Genomic DNA, 22623 nt, shown 5'->3' with positions numbered 1-22623 from the left:
CGTGTTCTGCGCCAGTCCTACCATATTTTCTACACAGCTTAGTCTGCGATATGAGGGTAAGTGATCGATTCCCTGAAACATTCTGTGTCATCGCACATGATTGGTCAGAGACTAGCAGCTACCAGACGAGGGATTTACCGTCGCATGCTTAGGCTGTCGTTAACACCACAACACCAACTGTCGCGTTTGGAGTGATGTCACGACTGGCAAACGGGGACTGTTACTGTTGATGAACAGCGACGCACTGTGTTCAGTAATGAAAGGCATTTCTGGACTACCCAGGATGGCCGTAGTCGGCGAATATGGCGGCGACCAGGGAAGAGATCCCATTGTTCCAACGTTTTGGAGAGACACAGCGTTGCTACTCCTGGGGTCGTGATGTAGGGAGTCAAATGGTATGACTTAGGGTCACGGATGGTATTGATTGGGAGAACCCTGAAGGTACTACGTCTTCATGATCTAATTATCATGAGACAGTTGTGATTTCTCTACAGGACAATGCACTCCTTACACTGTACATGTCTTTATGAACTGATGTTGAGATACTACCGTGACCAGCAAGGTCCCAAATGCAACATGTTTGTGTGACCATTTCGCACGTCAACTTCATTTCAGCGACGATATACAGGATATTAAGGACTTTCTACTACTGTTGTGGGTCACCTTGCCTCAGAAGAGAACAAAAAAGGTTTATGATGCACTTCCCAGAAGAACGAGTGCATGCATTCAAGTCATAGTGTGTACAAAGTCATACTGGTAAGTGGGCTCGTACTGACAATTTCTTTGTAAATTTGGCAAGATTTCATCATCAGTGGTAAAACATCACATACCCTCGCAGCCCGAGAAGTTTCATTTCATTTCCACTTCTCCATGACACTTCACTTATTTTTGTCTGAAATGGTTCTTCTCCAACTAGTGTAAGGTAAACGCTCGGATGGTTCCATGGAGAAAAGAAAAAACTGATTCCCATTGTATCCCAGTGTAATCCGTACTTGGTCTCCAGCTGTTATGAGTTAACCGACACTGGAACGCATAATTCTAATCTTCCGTCTTCCTAAAAATGATTGAAACTTTAGGTAAATCCACAGACATATTTAAAGAAGCTGTGATAACGGCTGGTGGTGGTTACTGAAAAGTGCGTATGCCGTTCATAACGTAGCTGCCACACGAAGAACAGTGCGCATGAACAGGGATACAAAAATTTCGAAGCAGGTGTGTTGCAAACATTTTGAGCGGCGGCCTTCGATGTGACCGCAGTTTTTGCCTTAAAAATGTTCAGAATAATCCCTGATTACAGAAGTATATCATAATGGATTAAACAGGAACTGCAGGGAACTCAAAGCGAAACTGCTGTAAGACGTGAAGAAATTGAAAATGAAATGGTCGTCGAAAGGACCGACTCAAAACAGTCCTCGGAGAAATTGGAAACAAGGGCTGTAACATTATGATGGAATAATAAGTCCGCAGTTAAGCTCATTGGAGAAAGGGGTGAGTGAAAAGCCTGCACTGAAGGCATTTACGTGGCTGAGGACTTTCAAGATGACGTGACGGAGAAACACGTTCGAGTCGATGTGGAAATCATAGGGATTTCAGCATTACGGTCAGAGTTTGACAGAACTTTGGAAGACTTTCAGTCAAATAAGCCGAAAGGGATAGACAAAGTAGCTTCGGAATTTCTGAAATCATCTGGGGAAGTAGTAACCAAGTGATTCTTCTAGTTGCTGTTTAGATTTTGGCGACAAAATATCATCCACACATTTCGAAAATAACATCGAAAATAAATACAAAAACTATCGTACAATCAGCTTAACGGGTCATGCGCTCAAGTTGCTGACAATAACATACAGAAAAATGGAAGCATAAGGGCACCAGAGAGACAAAGCTGACGTTGTGACTGATAATGAAAGCAGAACATAAGAAGAATGAAGACACGGTTTATCGACCTGGAATAAGTATTCTACTCTGTAAAATGGTGCGAGATGTTCGAAATTCTGAGAGACATAGGAACAAACTCTAAGGAAAAAACCAAGAGGATGTACTCAGGATAACAATTGTGTACCAAAGGGATGTTGGCTTTCGACTCTATTGTGCAATCTATAAATTGAAGAAGATATGATGGAAAGGTTCAAGAGAGGGATTAAAATTCATAGTAGAAGGATGTCAGTGATACGCTGATGACACAGCTATCCTCAGTGGAATCGAAGAAGAAGCACAGGACTTGTTTAGTGATGTAATGAACAGTCGAATGATACAGAATGTGGGTTGAGAAAACCAAAGAAAGAGGAAATTAAGGAAGAATAGTAGAAACGAAGTTAGTGATGAAATTATCAAAACTGGGAACTACAAATTAGACGAAGTTAAGAACATTTACTACCTTGGAAGCAAAATAACACGTGACGGTCGAATCAAGGATAACATAACAAGCAGGTTAGTACATGCAAAAGGACGTTATTGGCCAAGAGAAGCCTTACAGTGGCAAACTAGTGAGAAGGTACGTTTTGAGTACAGCATTGTATGTAAGTGAATCATGGATGTGAGAAAAGACGATTATCGAAGCGTCTGAGATGTGTTGCTATACAAGGATGATGGCACGATTCTCAGCAGAATCGGTGAAGGAAGGAATGTATGGAAAACTCTGGTAACCATAAGGGTCAGGATAGTAGGATATATGTTAAGACATCAGGGAATAACTTCCACGGTATTAGAGGAAGCTGAAAGCGTTAAACTGTAGGGGACGATAGCGACTGGAAGAAATCTAACAAATGATTCAGTACATAGGTACGAGTACTAGTTTATCACAGAAAACATATGTTACATATGTAATGTGACTTCTGACAATAACACTTTATTCTTTAATTTACGAAATGAAATGTTGTAGGTTTATTGTTCTGTTAAAGACGTGTGTTGTGCTGACACGGCACACATACAGCGGAAGGCTTCTAGCAGGGGTGGTGACCTGCAGCAAGAGGGATAAACAACGCGCCGGCGATACATCGAGGGGAGCAGTTAGCGGCGCAGCGCTGCTAACTATGGATCACGTGAAGTACCCAAGGTGCGCTCATGATGTACGTGAATAATTTTTACGCATCAGGAGATGGCAAAAAATGTCCGACTGGCTGAAATAAACTTGGAAGGAGTAAAAAGGGCCGATATTGCGACACAGTTTAAAGATAGTCCCTTTGCGATAGGCAGAGGTAGTTCCACAAGATGAACAGAACGCCCCCATTGGTCTGAAAAAGCCATGACGGGAAGCAAGGAGGGACCCAGGTTGGGGACAGTTGGCTACGAAAGACGCAAGACTGAAAACTTCAGAGACTTTCCTCTGAACCAGCGTCAAGTGTAGAACAGGGCGCATCACGCTCTGTATGACGGCAAAAGAGGAATTTGGTTTGAACACTGCTTTCAGTTTGGCTGACATTCAGCTAGAAATTAGCTGAAGAGTCTTTGAGCCCCAATAGCGGAGAAACGGAACAGCCACATAGTTAATTGTTCATGCGAGAACTGTGAGCGAGTTTAAGCATACACGCTGCTCCACCTATGCACGTGTATGTCGTCATACTTTCCCGATTATGGATGAGTGCATGCTTTGTCACCTAACGAGAAACACAGGACAGTGCTAAAATCAGAAAAGATTTTGATTAGCTTTTTATAGGATTTTCAGAGGGTGAGAGCAGCTGTGCAGCTGTGTACCGTGAACCTGATGCCAATTTAAAATATAATTTATTTCATGACACGTTTGTAAATGCATTTGAAAACTGCTTCCCCAAGAAAACAGTTAAATATACTCGTTAGAAACCATGTACCAAACCATGGCTTACTAAGGGTATAAAAATATCTTGTAACTGGAAAAGGGAAATGTATCTGACAGCAAGAAATAGTGGTGACCCAGAAACTATCAAACATTATAAAAGCTACTGTGCTATATTAAGAAAAGTTATTAAAAAATCCAGAAGTATGTGTATCATGTCTGAAATCAGGAACTCTGATAATAAAATTAAAACAATTTAGAATATTATTAAAAGAGAAACAGGTCAACCAAGAGCACAGGAAGACAGTATTACCATCAAATTGAATGAAAACTTTATGAACAATAAGTCAGAAGTTGAAAATATTTTTAATAATCATTTTCTAAATGTTGTGGATATAGTTGGATCAAGGTGTTCATTAGAAGATGCTAGGCTGCTAATGGAAGAGGCCATAGCTATGCAATTTGATACAATTGAAATCTCACCCACTCCCCCTTCTGAAATTAGGAAAATAATAAACTTGCTTAAAAGCAAAAACTCACGTGGAATTGATGGCATTTCCAGCAAAATACTAAAAGCTTGTTCTCAACAGATAAGTAAGATTCTCAGCCACCTGTGTAATAGCTCTCTGGAACAGGACATTTTCCCTGATAGACTGAAATATGCTATTGTTATACCTTTGCATAAAAAAGGGGATAGATCTGATGCCAATCTCCCTTGTAACAGCTTTAGCCATAATTTTTTACAAAGTAATGTATTCGAGAGTAGCTTCACATATCTGAAAAAATGAAGTACTAACAAAATGTCAGTTTGGTTTCCAGAAAGGTTTTTCAACAGAAAATGCCAATAAAATTTTGAATGATCTGAATAACCGAACACCACCCATTGTGATTTTTTGTGATCTCTCAAAGGCTTTTGATTGTGTAAATCATGAAATTCTGCTAGACAAGCTCAAGTATTGTGGCATGAGTGGGGCAGTGCACAAAAGGTTTAATTCGTACTTAACTGGAAGAGTGTAGAAAGTTGAAATAAGCAGTTCTCATAATATGCAAAGATCAGCACATTCCTCAAACTGGGGAACTATCAAGAATGGGGTTCCACAAGGGTTGGTCTTGGGTCCTTTGTTATTTTAAATATATCCTAATGACTTGCTATTCTTTATTCATGAAGAGGGAAAGTTAGTTCTCTTTGCTGATGATACAAGTATAGTAATCACACCTGACAAACAAGAATTAACTGATGAAATTGTCAATAATGTCTTTTAGAAAATTACTAAGTGGTTCCTTGTAAATGGACTCTCACTGAATCTCGATAAGACACAGTACATACAGTTCCGTATAGTAAATGGTATGATGGCATTAATAAATATAGACCTTAATCAGAAGCATATAGCGAAGGTAGAATATTCAAAACTTTTAGGTGTGTTCATTGATGAGAGATTAAATTGGAAGAAACACATTGATGATAAGCTGAAACGTTTGAGTTCAGCTACTTATGCAATAAGGGTCATTGCAAAATTTGGTGATAAACATCTTAGTAAATTAGCTTACTGCGCCTATTTTCACTCATTGCTTGCATATTTTTGGGTAATTCATCACTGAGGAATAAAGTATTTATTGCACAAAAGCGTGTAATCAGAATAATAGCTGCAGTCCACCCAAGATCATCCTACAGACATTTATTTAAGGATCTATGGATATTCACAGTAGCTTCTCAGTATATATAATCTTGTGAAATTTTTTATTAATAAGCAAACCCAATTCAAAAGTAATAGCAGTGTGCTTAACTACAGTACTTCACTATTCAAGATTAAATCTAACTTTGGCACAGAAAGGGGTGAATTATAATGCCACTAAAGTCTTTGGTCACTTACAAAATAGTATCAAAAGTGTGACAAATAACCAAAAAGTATTTATGAAGAAATTAAAAGAATTTCTGAATGTCAACTCATTCTATTCCATAGAGGAATTTTTAGATATAAATTAAGAAAAAAAGAAAAAACAAACAAAAAAAAAATAAAAAAGTAGTTATATTAACTTAATTATGTTGTTAAATTAACTTAATTATATCATGTATTGGAAAATTTGACTCGTTCCACATCATTACGAAATATCGTATTCATGATCCATGGAACTAGTATTAATCTAATCTAATCTAACCGGCTTGCATCCACTCGAGCAACGTTAAGTAATCTTTTGTTCATCTTGTCACAAAAACTAACCATCCTCTGTAGACTTGATTGTCATCCTCAATGGTACCGAATTTACAACCGGAATCGGATGATTTGTCGTAATGTTGGCCAACTTCGATGTGTATAACTAAGAAAAAACTTGCAGAGAACCTTCTATTTAAATTTAATGTTGTTTTGTTCAGTGTTGTTTCTGCTAAACAGGATCTAATACGTTATATTGGCATCTGTCCTGAAATTGGCATGTCACAATCTATGTAAACTCGTGTGCTTCTTTAACAACAAAATAGGAATAAACCAATTTTACAGCTAAACACCAATGTACTCTGTCGTAGAATAAGGGTCCACTCCTAACCCCAGTCACACATTTTAGCCACGCTAGCACACTCACAGGGTGTTTTAGCTGATGTCTGACAAACATGAAAAGGAGTGGAGTGTCAGAAATTTACTCAACACTGTTTTGTAAGAAAACTGTCGTGTTTCTTCTAAAGAGGCCCATTTGAGATTCATCATTGTCTCTTTTACACTTATAGCCCAGAATAATATGTTAAGATCCTGGTAGCGTATCTGTGAACTGATCGATGTCCGTTATCAAGCCCGCGTGATAAAGGAAACAAACACTGGAGCAGTACTCTGTGTTGCGGCCTCGGTCTCAGGGATGCCACAGCCGCCGGTCCAGGTGTGTGAGGGCGTGCCACTTGTATAATTTAGCTTCCTAGTGCTGCAATACTGCTGGTCTAGGAACGCAGCGTTCTGCTGGAGCAGAGGACTAGATTGCTACATGCTGTAGCGGCTGCTTGGCGGGACTGTGCTACTGCCACAGAGCTAGTATTGCGTTGGTCCCTAAGTTCATTACGTTTCTGTTTTGCTTGTTAGTATTCCGGTTGTTAGGGATTTGTCTCTCTATTGTCATTTTTTATTTGTAGTTAACTATTTGCTGTTTGAGTCTACATATTGGCGAAGCAGATAACAATAACGTGTGCTATTCACTCTACATATCTTTGGGGGTCCGAATTCCTCCTACGTTGCCGTACGGATACCGTCACCGTATCGGTACCGTTGCCTAACGGCAAATCATGACACTGACGCTTTAGCTCCACAGCGCACAGTTTGAACATCATTCCTGCAAAGTTGGTAAGTAGTTTTCCGTCCACGCCGGGTCAAGCTTTTGAAGATGACAGTTCAGGCCTTTGAAACTGGCAAAATGGATCTAATAAAAATTTGTGCAGCGGACGACTGATTTTTAATCTAGTGAAAAATTACATAAACTAATTTAAAATATCCCAAGTGGCAAAGTTCTTACTTTGGTGTCAAACAAAATATATAAATTTGACGCCAGGGTAAAAATTCTTTAAAACACGCATTCTTAACAGCACTTACGAGCTGTTCGGCGCTACCTGCACAGATTGTTAGATTAATGTTACCAGCCTTAGAAATATGTCATTCTTTCGGTGATCAGATTTTATGGTAGAATAGCACATAAAAGCTTAATAATTTTGATGAGAGAAACCAAACCCCCATCCGTCTGACCTGCGTTTAGGCCATTATACCAACCATTTTTGATGAGTGTTTCACTATTCGACTCAATGCGCCACAAATGCAACGACGACGACCTAGCTACAGGGCAATATGAATCTGTCACATTTCACAGGAATGATAACACGTAATTAATATAGCAATGATTGATGACTCGATAAAGCATTACCCTGTCATATACCTAATTAAGTGATAATCCGAGCTGAAATAAACAAATTCGGCGCTAACTTCGTATAGAGAGAATTAAAGACAGGAAAATTTCTTCTGGACATACACGGGAAAAATCATTATGTACGCCTCTGTGATTGAAATGTACATTTTTTGATCTGTTGTAGAGAATATGACTGTAGGAAACCTCTGCGAGGAATTCTTCCGTGTTGCCATATTACTACGGAAGGAAAATAGAGATCTCGTGAACCTACATCTGAGACTGACAGTAATTACGTAATCTGTTTGGTCGACATCTGGTGTACTATACAGGTCCAGTTCCAGTGACTTGTGGAGTCTAAGCTTTGAGAGCTTAGAGTCTTTATCCTTGAGAGAGGTGAAGCAAGACACCATTATCAGTATCAACTACGTATCGTCTACCATTAATAGGTCTTTTGTAATGTTCTGGTTAGGCATGCATTCGGATTGTTGTCTTCTTGATACAATATGTCGATAATATAGATAATTGTCAGCACCAGGTGCCCCATGGCGTACTGAACTGGCCGAGAAAATACTCTTCTCTTATTCCTGCCGAATACCCCCTCTCTTCACCTTTGTATCATTATCGTTCCGGTCTTCCGTATCTCGCCCGCACCCGAGCGCTCGTAACTTGTTCGAAGCGTTCCGCAATTGGTCCCACCGGCAATAACTGGCGTCGAGGTGGCAGATAAGTAGGTAATTTCTCCATTTATGGCTTGGACTAAGCTTTCTGGCGCTCTTTTATCGATTTTAACGCGGGATCCCATGCCCTGCTCAGATTGCAGCTAGCGACCGTCTCTATAGGATCTTCATCCAAATTGATCTGCATTACCTCATTAATAACCCTGTGCCAGAACCTTGGCATCTGAGCCAGGGCTTTTGTAGAACCAAATCCATGAGGTGATTAAGTTATACATAGTTTTCTGCTACGGATGGCTTGCTTGGTTGTACCAGATGTAAGTGTGGAGTCCGTACTCTTACCTCCACTGTTCCAGATGTTTGCTGGTTTACGAAATACCACACTGATGAAGAATGATCGAAACTCCTCACTTTCGGACGCCGAAGACATCTTTAGGTAGTCAGAAAGCTCAACGTACAGATGGGGATATCAGCCACTGGCACAGCACTTGGACGCCAATCACCTCCAGTGCTACCGACCGTCAGACAGGGGGAGAAGCGCTCGAGAGCTGACGAAATACGGAACACCAAACCCAGGATTGCAGATAGGCGGAAGGGACGATAATCGGCATGTATAAATGGGAGAGAAACCACCTCATTTTTCAGTGCGTCACCGAACACCTGTTGGTGACAACGTGCTACGTTGTCGGAATATTGTGATGCAGCTGACAAAAAGAATCTGATAGCAGAGCCACGAGTTATTACGTCTCATCAGTGCCTAATAACACCATATTTTACATTAACAAGTCTTGATGATAACATGTTATCTTAAAAAGTTACCCCCATTATCGTCGAACTTGAACCGCCCTTTTCCTACATTCGTAAGAACAATATTCAGTTGCCGAGATCACTCCAGAAACGTGATCGCTATGGACCTTACATATCCCCGAATCTACATCACATGACCCGGAAAATGGACTTGATTATCTATCACATATTCCATGAACCATAGATGTTGTTGTGTGGTGGCTTGTATTCTCTGACGATACAGATAGCCGCACTGTAGTGGAACTATATCGGAGGGTTGTGCGTTGAGAGGACGGACAAACACATGATTACTGAAGAGGGGAGCAGCCTTTTAAGTAATTGCAGAGACAAGAGTCTGGATCGCTGACTGATATCTTCTCGTAGCATTAGTCAACATGATTTTACGATACCGATTCTACGGAAGATTGAAACCAAGGGGAAGCTAAATGCTTCATATTTCTCTCGGACTTTTAGGTCTACTGCCAGGCTTAATAATGACCGAATCCTATTGAGTAAAAGATTACGGATGTAAAATCGTCTCCCATTCGAACCTCCGGGTTGGAACTAACCAGGAGGCCGTTGTTATCAGATAAAACAAAACAGGAATACTAGGGGGCAGAGCGTGGAATATTAGAGCCCTTATTAAGTTAAAGAATCTGAAAAGAGGAAGGGATAGTTGAATATAATGCATATTATTGAACAGAGTGCCTGGAGAAAGAGCAGTTCTGACCAGGTGGTTACGGCATTACCAATACGAAATCATATACGGTTTCTACACTATTAGTCCTAGAAATAAACAAGAATATAAGAATGCAGATAAGCTACTTGGACCAGCGAAGTAAATCCGTTCAGTAGCGAAGCTAGATGGGAAGCACAAGCTTATCTCATTGTTATCTCTGATGATGATGATAATGAGATTCAGAGAATGTATGATGAGATAAAATGAGCTAATTATGGCAGACGAAAAGTTGATAGTAATGGGTGACTGGAGTTGAAGTAGGGAAACGATAAGGAGGGCTAAGAGGGAAGTTGTCTGCTAGAATTTTACACAGAGCAGAATATAGTAATTGCTAACAGGTAATTTAAGAAATTTGGAAGAAGGTTGTATTTATGCAGATGTGGGAAAGTTTCAGATGGATAAGATAGATAGATGGAAATGGAAATGAGCGTTTGGCGTCATTGGCCGGGAGGCCTCTTACGGGGCAGGTGTGGCCGCCTTGGTGCCGGTCTTATTACATTCAGCGCCACATTGGGTGACCTGCGCGCCGGATGGGGATGAAATGGTGATGAAGACAACACAACACCCAGTAAATGAGCGGAGAAAATCCCCGACCCATCCGGGAATCGAATCCGGACCCGTAGGACGGCAATCCGTCACGCTGACCACTCAGCTATTGGGGCGGATTGATAGATTGATAAAACAGAGATATCAGAACCAAATTTTAGAGTGCAAAACATTATGCAGATTAGGTTTCTGATGATAAGGTATTGGTTAAGAACTGCTGGTTAAATCTTACGAAACAGAAAAGGATACAAAGCTAAGAAGATGAAACGTGGATAAGGTAAGAGAAACAGAGATTGTTAAGAGTATCAGAGGGAGCTTTGGACAATAATTGACTGAAACAGAGGCATATAATACAAGACAAATGATTACCTTTCAAAAATGTAATAATGAAGGTAAAAGAGAATCAAATGGGCATAAACATAAAGCGGAGTTGAAGCCCCTGAAAAAGACAGGAGGTGCTGATTTTAACTGTCAAAACGAACGAGGGCAACAATGTTTTTATTCGAAGGTCCAGTAGGTCGCGACATTAAATGTATGCACACCGTCTTCCGGCCACAAGTGGCCCATCGGAACCATCCGACAGCCGTGTCATCCTCAGTTGAGGATTCGGGTAGGAGGGGCGTGTGGTCGGCACACCGCTCTCCTGGTCGTTATGATGGTTTTCTTTGCCCAGAGCCGCTACTATTCGCTCGACTAGCTCCTCAGTTGGCATCACGAGACTGAGTGCACCCCGCAGAATGGCAACAGCGCATAGCGGCCTGGGTGGTCACCCATCCAACTGCCGGTCACGTCCAACAACACTTCAGTGATCTGACGGGAACCGGCGCATCCACTGCAGCAAGGCCGTTGCGTCGCGATATTAAAACCACAGTTAAACTCCGATTAAGCTCAGCGCAGATGTATTGAGCAGTGTCTCTAGTATACCAATCTATGGCGTCACGCTGTACTAATCAGTTCCGAAAGCGCAGGGAGAATGATGTCTCGCGCCAAGTATGAAGTGCGTGCTGCCATTCGATTTCTTCATTCTGAGACGTTTAATGCAGCGCATATTTATAGACGAATGAGTAATGTATGTAGTGAAACTTTTATGAATGACAAAGAAGTACGGCATTGGTGCAGGAACTTGGAAGCAGGATGTACAGATGTTCATGATACAAGCGGTCAGGGAAGGTGTCAACCAATGATATTGTTCCACCAGTAGATCAGTGTTTCTGTGTTGGTCTTAGCAAATTTAATTTCCTTCTCCATACCATCGTGAGTGAGAGACATTATCGCAAACTCTATGCAGTCAAAACAGTGGACGTGTTCTTATTCTCGAGTACACTAAACAACTGCAAGCGAAACCACTACAGCAAAAAACGTATAGCTACCGTGCTGGACCGAAAAGGAGTTAAGTTCGTGGAATTCATGGAACGTGAAACGACCGTCACTGAAGCCTCATGCAGCGTAATTCTCCAGTGTCAGCGGAGGGCAATTCTGAACAAGGGAAGAGGAATGTTGTCATCAGGAATTGTCCTTGTCCATGACAATGCTCGACCGTAGACTGCAGCTGCAAAGAAAGACGCTCCCGCAGCGTTTTGGATGAGAAGCGCCTGATTACCCAGCACACAGCCCGGATTTGGCTCCGTCTGATTTTCGTCTATTTACTCAAATGACACACTGTGTAGGACGATATCATTTTGGCACAGATAAGGAGTTGCAGACTGGCGTAGAGAACTCACTAGACACACATGCCCCTTCCTTGTATAACGAGGGTATTGGAAAGGTGTATCACGCTAGGACAAATGTTTAAGTAGGAGGGGGGACTATGTTTGGAAGTAACTGCAAGTATAACTAAATGTTGCAAAGAAAAAAATTTTAGTCTTCACCGTGGTTTCAAATTCGCGGCCGAGGAATAATACAGCACTCGTAGAAAAGCAGGAAATAAGCGATACACCGTCTAAAAATGTGATCGACATAGTGTACAAAAAGATAAGGCAAAAATAGTTAAAACACAAAGCAAGGCTTAAAGCATGCATGACTATAAGAAAGATAAAGTCACATTTACTCAAATTTGGAGAAAATATATATTGATACACAGTCCAGTCACATTGATGTAACCATGACCTATGTTCCACGTCTACGTGCAATAACCTCCCACAGACAGCACGTGGTAGCACTAACCGTGGAAGGTAAACGTAGCGTGTCTAGGGGACGCCTACAACAGTGTCGTTGATCTAGTAATGCGGAAGTGGAGCGATTTATCTGACATCAGAAACAACGTTATCATTGTCCTTCGGGCAGTGGGTGGAAGCATTTCACACAGAGTTAAGATCTTAAAGAGTTCGGGTGCCGCCGAGGGAAAAGTGTACCGTGGATGGCAAATTGACGCTACCAAAGTCGGAGCCGAGGCATAACGGGCTGCATAACGGGCCTGATATGACAGAGGTGAACGACGGCTGCAGAGATGTGTACAGGCGAACTGTTGACTAACTGACCGCCCAGATGAGCCAAGGGTCTACCAACAGTATCACCTCTATGACCGTCCAACAAATAGGCTTTTGCGGCAGGAGCCTGATTCATGCAACCACGCTGACTGCCGTTCATCGACGACGAAGTCTGGCATTTGCACGCCAGTACCACAGATGTCCACTGAATAGCGACATGTGGCCTTGTTACATGACTCACACTTGATGCTCCGTCGGACAGAATGGTCGTTTTCGTGTAAAGCTTGAAACGGCAGAAAGTAGGCAGGTCCAGGCCCGAGGAGGGAGCGTTATGGTCTGGGTAATGTGTTCGTGATATTTCTTAAATGACCTCGGTTGGATGAGGGAAGGAATATATAATTCGTCTGTGTAAGAGAAAAGGTCTAAAGGCAATATTGTAGAAGGAAAACTTACTATGATGGGATGGGTGATCTGACATTGCGAGAAGAATTTGAAAGAGCAGGACAGACTAAGTCGAAACAATTCTCCTGGGGTAAATGATATTCCCTCAGAATTTTTATTCTTGTCATTCCACCTGGTATTCCAGATCTATGACACAATAGAAACACCCTCAGACATCATTAATCGCGTAATAATCCCAGTTCCTAAGACGGTAGTCGTTGATAGATATTAACAAGCCGTTGTTGTAAGACATTGTCAGGAATTATAGAAAAGTGGAAGGACTGACTGAACCCGATCTCGCGGAAGATCAGTTTGGGTCCCTGAGAGAAGAAGGAACTCGTGAGGCAATGCTGTCCTTACGTAATGTTTTCGAACATAAACTGAAGAAAAGTAACATTTGTACCTTTCGTAGCTATAGAGAAAACTTTTTGAAGTGGTGATTGGAATACACTCTTTGAAATTTTAAATGTGGGATGGATTAAACTGAGGGACTGAAAAGTTATCTACAATTTGTACAGGAATCAGACTGTACTCATAAGAGTCGAAGTAGTTGGGAAGAGAGAGAGAGAGAGAGAGAGAGAGAGAGACTGGAATGTAGCTTATCCCTGACGTTATTCAGTCTGTACATCGTACAAACTGCGAAGAAACCAAAAATTACTTTCGAAAAGAAACTAAAGTTGACGGAGAATTAATTAAAACCTTTAGATTCGCCGATGACACTGTACTTTAGTCACAGGCGTCAAAGAACATGGAAGATGTGTTAAACGGATTGATGGTGTCTTGAAAAGAGTATAGAATAAAATCGATGAAATGAACAAGGGTAAGCCGGTCAGAGTGGCCGAGCGGTTCTAGGCGCTACAGTCTGGATCCGCGCGACCGCTACAGTCGCAGGTTCGAATCCTGCCTCGGGCATGGATGTGTGTGATGTCCTTATGTTAGATTTAAGTAGTTTAAGTTCTAGGGGACTGATTACCTCAGAAGTTAAGTCCCATAGTGCTCAGAGCCATTTTTTTTTAACAAGGGTAATGCAACACAGTTGTATTACGTCAGGCGATACTGAGTCAATCATTAGGAAACGAGAAGGCAGTGGACGCGTTCCATTATTTGGACAGTAAAGTAATTGGGTGACATAGCAAGGTAAGAATATTTGATGAAGAGACATTTGTTAACTTTAAATACGAAAGTAAGTGCTAGAAAGTATTTGCCTGGAATGCAGTGCTATAGCGAAATGAAAGATGGAAGATCAACAGTTCACACAAAAAGATAATATCTTTTGAAATGTGGTGCTATAGGAGAACGCTGAACATTAGATAGGCAGATAGGATAACTAGTGAGAAGGTTCTGATTCGAAATGGGAAGAAAAACATTTATGGCACAAGTTGAGGCATCAAGGAACAGTCATTTTGGTAAATGGGGAAAGTGCGAAGTGGTCAAAAGTTTAGAGGCAGACCACGTCTTGACTAAAGTAATCAGGTTAAAATGTTAGTAGGTTGGAGTAGTTATGCAGAGATGAAGATACTAGCACAGGATAGACGGGAGGTGAAGCGAACCAATCTTTGTACTGTATACCACAACGATGATATCGGTGGTAAAGCATTGCATCTAATTTCAGATTATGAGTACTTTGGGTGCCACGTAACGTATGTGGAGGGTAAGATAATAATCCACCTGAATGAGCACCTATGAAAAAAGTGTGGGAAAACTATTTGAACCATTAAATGGAAAGTAAGAGAGAAGAAATTTTAGGAATTAAGGGCAGTTCCCTCTATTATAAAATAAGCTTAATTTTTGTCTCTAGAAAAAAGATACGGATCTGGAAACATCACATAGATAACGGTTTAGACCTGTCAAAAGGTTTAATCATGAAAGATAAAAATTAGGAATATCTAAGTGAGAGCACAATTAGGTGTGAAATCTACACTCCTGGAAATTGAAATAAGAACACCGTGAATTCATTGTCCCAGAAAGGGGAAACTTTATTGACACATTCCTGGGGTCAGATACATCACATGATCACACTGACAGAACCACAGGCACATAGACACAGGCAACAGAGCATGCACAATGTCGGCACTAGTACAGTGTATATCCACCTTTCGCAGCAATGCAGGCTGCTATTCTCCCATGGAGACGATCGTAGAGATGCTGGATGTAGTCCTGTGGAACGGCTTGCCATGCCATTTCCACCTGGCGCCTCAGTTGGACCAGCGTTCGTGCTGGACGTGCAGACCGCGTGAGACGACGCTTCATCCGGTCCCAAACATGCTCAATGGGGGACAGATCCGGAGATCTTGCTGGCCAGGATAGTTGACTTACACCTTCTAGAGCACGTTGGGTGGCACGGGATACGTGCGGACGTGCATTGTCCTGTTGGAACAGCAAGTTCCCTTGCCGGTCTAGGAATGGTAGAACGATGGGTTCGATGACGGTTTGGATGTACCGTGCACTATTCAGTGTCCCCTCGACGATCACCAGTGGTGTACGGCCAGTGTAGGAGATCGCTCCCCACACCTTGATGCCGGGTGTTGGCCCTGTGTGCCTCGGTCGTATGCAGTCCTGATTGTGGCGCTCACCTGCACGGCGCCAAACACGCATACGACCATCATTGGCACCAAGGCAGAAGCGACTCACATCGCTGAAGACGACACGTCTCCATTCGTCCCTCCATTCACGCCTGTCGCGCACCACTGGAGGCGGGCTGCACGATGTTGGGGCGTGAGCGGAAGACGGCCTAACGGTGTGCGGGACCGTAGCCCAGCTTCATGGAGACGGTTGCGAATGGTCCTCGCCGATACCCCAGGAGCAACAATGTCCCTAATTTGCTGGGAAGTGGCGGTGCGGTCCCCTACGGCACTGCGTAGGATCCTACGGTCTTGGCGTGCATCCGTGCGTCGCTGCGGTCCGGTCCCAGGTCGACGGGCACGTGCACCTTCCGCCGACCACTGGCGACAACATCGATGTACTGTGGAGACCTCACGCCCCACGTGTTGAGCAATTCGGCGGTACGTCCACCCGGCCTCCCGCATGCCCACTATACGCCCTCGCTCAAAGTCCGTCAACTGCACGTACGGTTCACGTCCACGCTGTCGCGGCATGCTACCAGTGTTAAAGACTGCGATGGAGCTCCGTATGCCACGGCAAACTGGCTGACACTGACGGCGGCGGTGCACAAATGCTGCGCAGCTAGCGCCATTCGACGGCCAACACCGCGGTTCCTGGTGTGTCCGCTGTGCCGTGCGTGTGATCATTGCTTGTACAGCCCTCTCGCAGTGTCCGGAGCAAGTATGGTGGGCCTGACACACCGGTGTAATGTGTTCTTTTTTCCATTTCCAGGAGTGTATAACAGGGAAAACTGCACAAAACATAAAAGAATGGAAGAAATACGTTATGCCTATATCGAAGGTCAGGATACCTAAGCAATCTACATATCGTATGCCTTTACGGAAAATATCAAGGACAGGATGATGAAAATTGGAAATCCGCAAGCAGATGATGAAGAAAACGAAGCTACCAACTGAAAATGTTCAAGCATTTGCTACAGGAGCTAACTTATTAGAATACATTTAGAATACCTTGCACACGGAATTCAATAATGACAGTCAACGGTTTTCACGATACTTAATAGAGAGCGAAGTTTTGAAACAGGTAGTAATATATGTTAGGAGTGTATCTTGAGACGCCCATTAGACTCATATGGCTGAGGTGAAGGAGCGTGGCCTCAACGGAGTGCAGCTGTTTATGGGCTTCCATGAGACTCAAAAAGCTGAGCTGAAAGTAGTTGTACCAACTTACACGTGATTTTCACATTCCGCTGCATACAAAAAAGGGAAATGAACAAAGTGACTGGACAAACTGCCCATTGGCTTCTGTCTCGGGTTCTTCGGCCGACGTTCATCTAATGATTTTACTGACGTTTCGCCGGCACGAGTGGCTCGCATTGTCAAAGCTTCACCCTCCATTGCCGGTGGTGAACTGGAGCCGAGCTCGCGGCCGCAGACTCTGTGTACCTGGCGCGCCAACGTCCGAGGGCTTCACCGCGGTCATTTCCGGTGCGGTTCTCCTCTTGCTTCCTGCGACGGTCGTTCGCTGCAGTACGGGAAGCTAGGATCCGTTTACCTTAAGGCTTTCCTCTTTCTTATTGAAACTGTTCGCGTCTTTTTGTATTTCTACAGCTTCTCTGAACAAGTGCGTGTGATAGTGCTTCTCTACAGCCAGAACTTCCGCGTCGGCGAATTTTATTAGGTGGTCGGTCTCACTCAGTGCGTGCTCTGCCACGGCCGATTTCTCCACCTGCCCCAACCTGCAATGTCACTTATGCTCTTTGATCCTGGTGTTAATGGATAGTCCAGTCATTCCGACATAAACGTTTCCGCATGTGCATGGTATACGTTATACACTCCTGGAAATGGAAAAAAGAACACATTGATACCGGTGTGTCAGATCCACCATACTTGCTCCGGACACTGCGAGAGGGCTGTACAAGCAATGATCACACGCACGGCACAGCGGACACACCAGGAACCACGGTGTTGGCCGTCGAATGGCGCTAGCTGCGCAGCATTTGTACACCGCCGCCGTCAGTGTCAGCCAGTTTGCCGTGGCATACGGAGCTCCATCGCAGTCTTTAACACTGGTAGCATGCCGCGACAGCGTGGACGTGAACCGTATGTGCAGTTGACGGACTTTGAGCGAGGGCGTATAGTGGGCATGCGGGAGGCCGGGTGGACGTACCGCCGAATTGCTCAACACGTGGGGCGTGAGGTCTCCACAGTACATCGATGTTGTCGCCAGTGGTCGGCGGAAGGTGCACGTGCCCGTCGACCTGGGACCGCACCGCAGCGACGCACGGATGCACGCCAAGACCGTAGGATCCTACGCAGTGCCGTAGGGGACCGCACCACCACTTCCCAGCAAATTAGGGACACTGTTGCTCCTGGGGTATCGGCGAGGACCATTCGCAACCGTCTCCATGAAGCTAGGCTACGGTCCCGCACACCGTTAGGCCGTCTTCCGCTCACGCCCCAACATCGTGCAGCCCGCCTCCAGTGGTGTCGCGACAGGCGTGAATTGAGGGACGAATGGAGACGTGTCGTCTTCAGCGATGAGAGTCGCTTCTGCCTTGGTGCCAATGATGGTCGTATGCGTGTTTGGCGCCGTGCAGGTGAGCGCCACAATCAGGACTGCATATGACCGAGGCACACAGGGCCAACACCCGGCATCATGGTGTGGGGAGCGATCTCCTACACTGGCCGTACACCACTGGTGATCGTCGAGGGGACACTGAATAGTGCACGGTACATCCAAACCGTCATCGAACCCATCGTTCTACCATTCCTAGACCGGCAAGGGAACTTGCTGTTCCAACAGGACAATGCACGTCCGCATGTATCCCGTGCCACCCAACGTGCTCTAGAAGGTGTAAGTCAACTACCCTGGCCAGCAAGATCTCCGGATCTGTCCCCCATTGAGCATGTTTGGGACTGGATGAAGCGTCGTCTCACGCGGTCTGCACGTCCAGCACGAACGCTGGTCCAACTGAGGCGCCAGGTGGAAATGGCATGGCAAGCCGTTCCACAGGACTACATCCAGCATCTCTACGATCGTCTCCATGGGAGAATAGCAGCCTGCATTGCTGCGAAAGGTGGATATACACTGTACTAGTGCCGACATTGTGCATGCTCTGTTGCCTGTGTCTATGTGCCTGTGGTTCTGTCAGTGTGATCATGTGATGTATCTGACCCCAGGAATGTGTCAATAAAGTTTCCCCTTCCTGGGACAATGAATTCACGGTGTTCTTATTTCAATTTCCAGGAGTGTATTTCCGACATTGTAAGTGGGTCCCTTTTCTCCGTCGCCGATCTAAGACACTCTTTGATCTTCCTTGTCGGTTTGAAAATCGTCTTTACACCATGTTTGCGAAATATACGGACAGAGCCGGCCGTGGGACATAATCTAGAGATCATTCGCGCAAAAAATCCTGCACTGGCTACGCTTGCGAATTTATTTATTTATTTAACCTGGCAAGATTAAGGCCATCAGGCCCTCTCTTACATCTAACCAGGCATTCTACTAATTTTACATTCATATGTTTTAGTAGGCATGTTAAACTACATCTAGTACAAAAAGTGCAATAAACAATTAGAAAGGTACACCTGGAAAAATACATACATATAGAGTTTATATTCGTAGATCATAAGAACTGTTATAATTAGACATTAATGAAGAGACGAGATTTTAGATAGGAGTGCTGGCGGCAGGGAGTATGAGGGAGACTCATGGTGAAGGAGGAGAAGAATAGAGAGACATGATGAAACATAATTAAGGAAATATAAAGGAAAAGAAGATTGCGTAGCTAATAGAGATAGATGAAGAGGAAGGCATCTCAGGAGCAAGATAGGAGACGCTAGCTTTGCTATTTGACAGATGAGAGGATTGGCCTTGTACATTAAATTTGTGGAGAACTTTATGAGGATGATAATAGGAATTGCTTCAACTTCTTCTTAAATGCAGCAGGAGATTGAATTTTGCGCAAGGTAAGGGGCAGTTTGTTCCAGAGGCGGACAGCGGCAACTGAGAAGGAGTTTGCACAAGTTTTTGTTTTGTGAGTGGGCATAGTTAGGATACCAAATAAGAGTGACCTCGTGTTTCGATTATGATGGCATGACAGGTTTTTAATCTCTGAAGCAAGGTACTGGGGTGCTTGCGCGACGAGGAGTCGGTGAAGTAGACATAGAGTGTGGTAGTCACGCAATTTGTCCGGCCGCAGCCACCCTAGCTCGGAGTATGAAGCACTAACATGATCATATCGGCGAATGTTGCAGGTGTAACGCACACAGGCATTCATGGTTAGTTCTAACCGTCTTTTGTTTTCACTACTCATGCCTTGTTGAATCACATCACAATAGTGAAGGTTCGGTAGAACGAGTGCTTGCACGAGCTGGGGTTTCAAGTCCTGTGGAAATATGTTCCGAAACTTTTTGAGAGCATAGAGTCAAGCAGACGTCTTTCGGCACACTGCGACTGTATTCTCCGCCCAGTTGAGATGCTCATCCAAAGTTGCACCCAAGTTCTTCATTGTTTTCTGATATGGTATTGGAGTACCGTCGAGCAGAATAGGAGGTAGCCGTTCGCGGAAATCTGAACTTATTAATTTCTGATGGGCAATTAAGATTACTTGCGTCTTTTTTGCATTTAGTTTAAGCCCCAGGTTTTTCACCCATGTCACTACTGAAGACAGATCATCATTCATCTGAGCGATTGCAGTGTTTACATCTTCAGGTCTGACGCTTAGGTAGAGCTGGAGGTCGTCGGCATAGAAATGATATTTACAGGAGGACAGAACCGACGAAATATCGTTGACATATAAAGAAAATAAAAGTGGTCCTAAGACTGATCCTTGTGGCACTCCCGAGGAAACATGTTTCCAGGAAGATTTTTCATTTACGCAGACAACACATTGCTGTCTGTCTTTTAAGTAGCTTTCAAACCATCTCATTGCACTATCAGAGAAATTAAGCTGTTGCATTTTTCTGAGCAATATGTCAAAGTTAACAGTGTCAAAAGCTTTGCTGAAGTCCAGTAGCGTCAATATTGTTGCCTTTCGATTGTCGATGGCATATTCACGTCATCAGTTACTTTAATTAGAGCAGTGTTTGTGCTGTGATGTTTACGGAAACCGGATTGAAATTTGTCATATAGGCTGAATTCATGCAAGTGTTCAGTGATTTGGTCATGAACAATATATTCAAGTGCTTTGGAAAGAGCAGGCAGTATGCTAATTGGTCGGTAATCACTAGGCAGTTGCGGGTTTTCGATCTTAGGGATGGGTCGAAGTATGCTTCTTTTCCATGCAGTGGGATATATTCCGTTCACGAGGGAAAAATTAAATATGTCAGTTAAGACATGTACTAAGATATCGGCAACATTCTTAATCATGGTTATACCGATACTGTCGTTGCCTATTGCTTTTCTTGCCGTATTTGTTGTTACATGTTTTAGATGGAAGGTATCGTTGTTAGTTATCCTGCTTGGGGATTCTTGTGGACGGTAATTATCAGCCGTGCTGGTATCCAGAGGTGCAGAGAAGAATTCATTTAATTCGTTAGCTGACACATGAAAAGTAGTTTCCAATTTTGCCTTTCCGACCCCCAAGCTACGGAGATTCTTCCATAGAGTCGTGGGCGTCAGATCGCTGCATACAAGGGTGCGAGCGTGCCTGATTTTAGCACTGCGAATGCATTGTTTCACTCTGTTCCGTAGCTTTCTATATTCTTCGAAACGCTTGGGTTTCGGATCTGCCTTGAAACGCCTGTGGGCAGCATCCCTATTAGTCATCATTTGACGTAATTCAGCTGTCAGCCATGGAGCAGGAGATTTTCTTACACGGATTGTGCGCACAGGTGCACGTTTGTCATAGAGGGCAGTGAGTTTATCACCAAGTTCATTAATTTTGCAGTCGATTGTAGGCTACGGAGGCAGCAGGCTCAATATTCTGCAGGGGACTTCCAGCGTCATGCTGAGTCTACGTCAAGTCGATTTGCTGCACTACGCCGGACAAAAGACAAGTTCGACACGATATTAGAAGGCTTTTGTCACTTCAGTGTAAAACAAAGGTGGTTTAAGCGACGTGTCTGACCTGTGCGGAACTGGACGGCGACGTCGAGCAGGAAGACGGCGTCGCTAATGGAGTCGCAGGAGAGCCAGAAGGCGGGCGCGCGCTGCTGCAGCTCGGGGAAGCTCTGCCGCACGATGAGCGTCCACAGGTTGTAGAGCACGCAGACGGTGAGCAGCATCAGCCAGTAGAAGTAGAAGTTCTCGTCCGGGTTGACGACGGTGCGCGGCAGGCGCTGCTGGCCGCGCCGCCGCCGCCGCCGCCGCGTCGGCGTCGCGTTGCCCGTCGGGCTGGAGCCGCCGTCGCCGTCGTCGCCCGTGTCCACCGTCTCCTGCGGCAGAGGAGCGGGGGAGGCGCGCGAACCACCGGCCAGCCGGCGGCGCCGACTGCGCTACGCAATGCACTACAGCGGGCGTTCAAATGAAAAGGTACGAAGCGTCGTAATAAGCAAACGGGTCGGAATTTGCATGTGCCGCTTTGGGATAAAGTAGTGAGACATCCAGGAACGCGAAAGTAGTGTTACCGTCTCCCACTTAAATATGTGAAGCTGTGCCCTCAGCAGAAGAGGTGACGCTAATTCTTTTTCAACGTCAGAGATTCGAGTCTCATCGAATTCGTCGCTTACGGAAAAACAATTAGAACTGAAGTGTACTGTGAGACAATCTATAGGCTACATAACTCCATGAAGAGCAAACGTCCTGGGCTTCTCATGAAGGAAATGATTCTGCTCCACAATAACACGCGTGAATACGCCTCCAAGGTCACATGAAGTATAATGA

At 44.1% G+C, this 22623-nt stretch overlaps 1 protein-coding gene across 1 annotated transcript in view; it reads right to left on the bottom strand.

The window, feature by feature from the left end:
• The window catches only part of LOC126101299 (cyclic nucleotide-gated cation channel alpha-3-like), an 881849-nt gene that overhangs the window by 494151 nt on the left and 365075 nt on the right, over positions 1-22623 (bottom strand). The window contains exons 5-6 of the mRNA XM_049911978.1: positions 22136-22175; positions 21869-22093 (exon numbers count right to left, since the gene is read on the bottom strand). Coding sequence (XP_049767935.1) covers positions 21869-22093; positions 22136-22175 — 265 coding nt within the window. The remainder of the gene's footprint in view (positions 1-21868; positions 22094-22135; positions 22176-22623) is intronic.

The sequence above is a fragment of the Schistocerca cancellata genome, chromosome 9 (assembly GCF_023864275.1).
Source record: "Schistocerca cancellata isolate TAMUIC-IGC-003103 chromosome 9, iqSchCanc2.1, whole genome shotgun sequence".
Lineage (NCBI taxonomy): Eukaryota > Metazoa > Arthropoda > Insecta > Orthoptera > Acrididae > Schistocerca > Schistocerca cancellata.
Note: the sequence above shows the minus strand (reverse complement) of the source record. Positions and strands in the feature narration are given on the sequence as shown.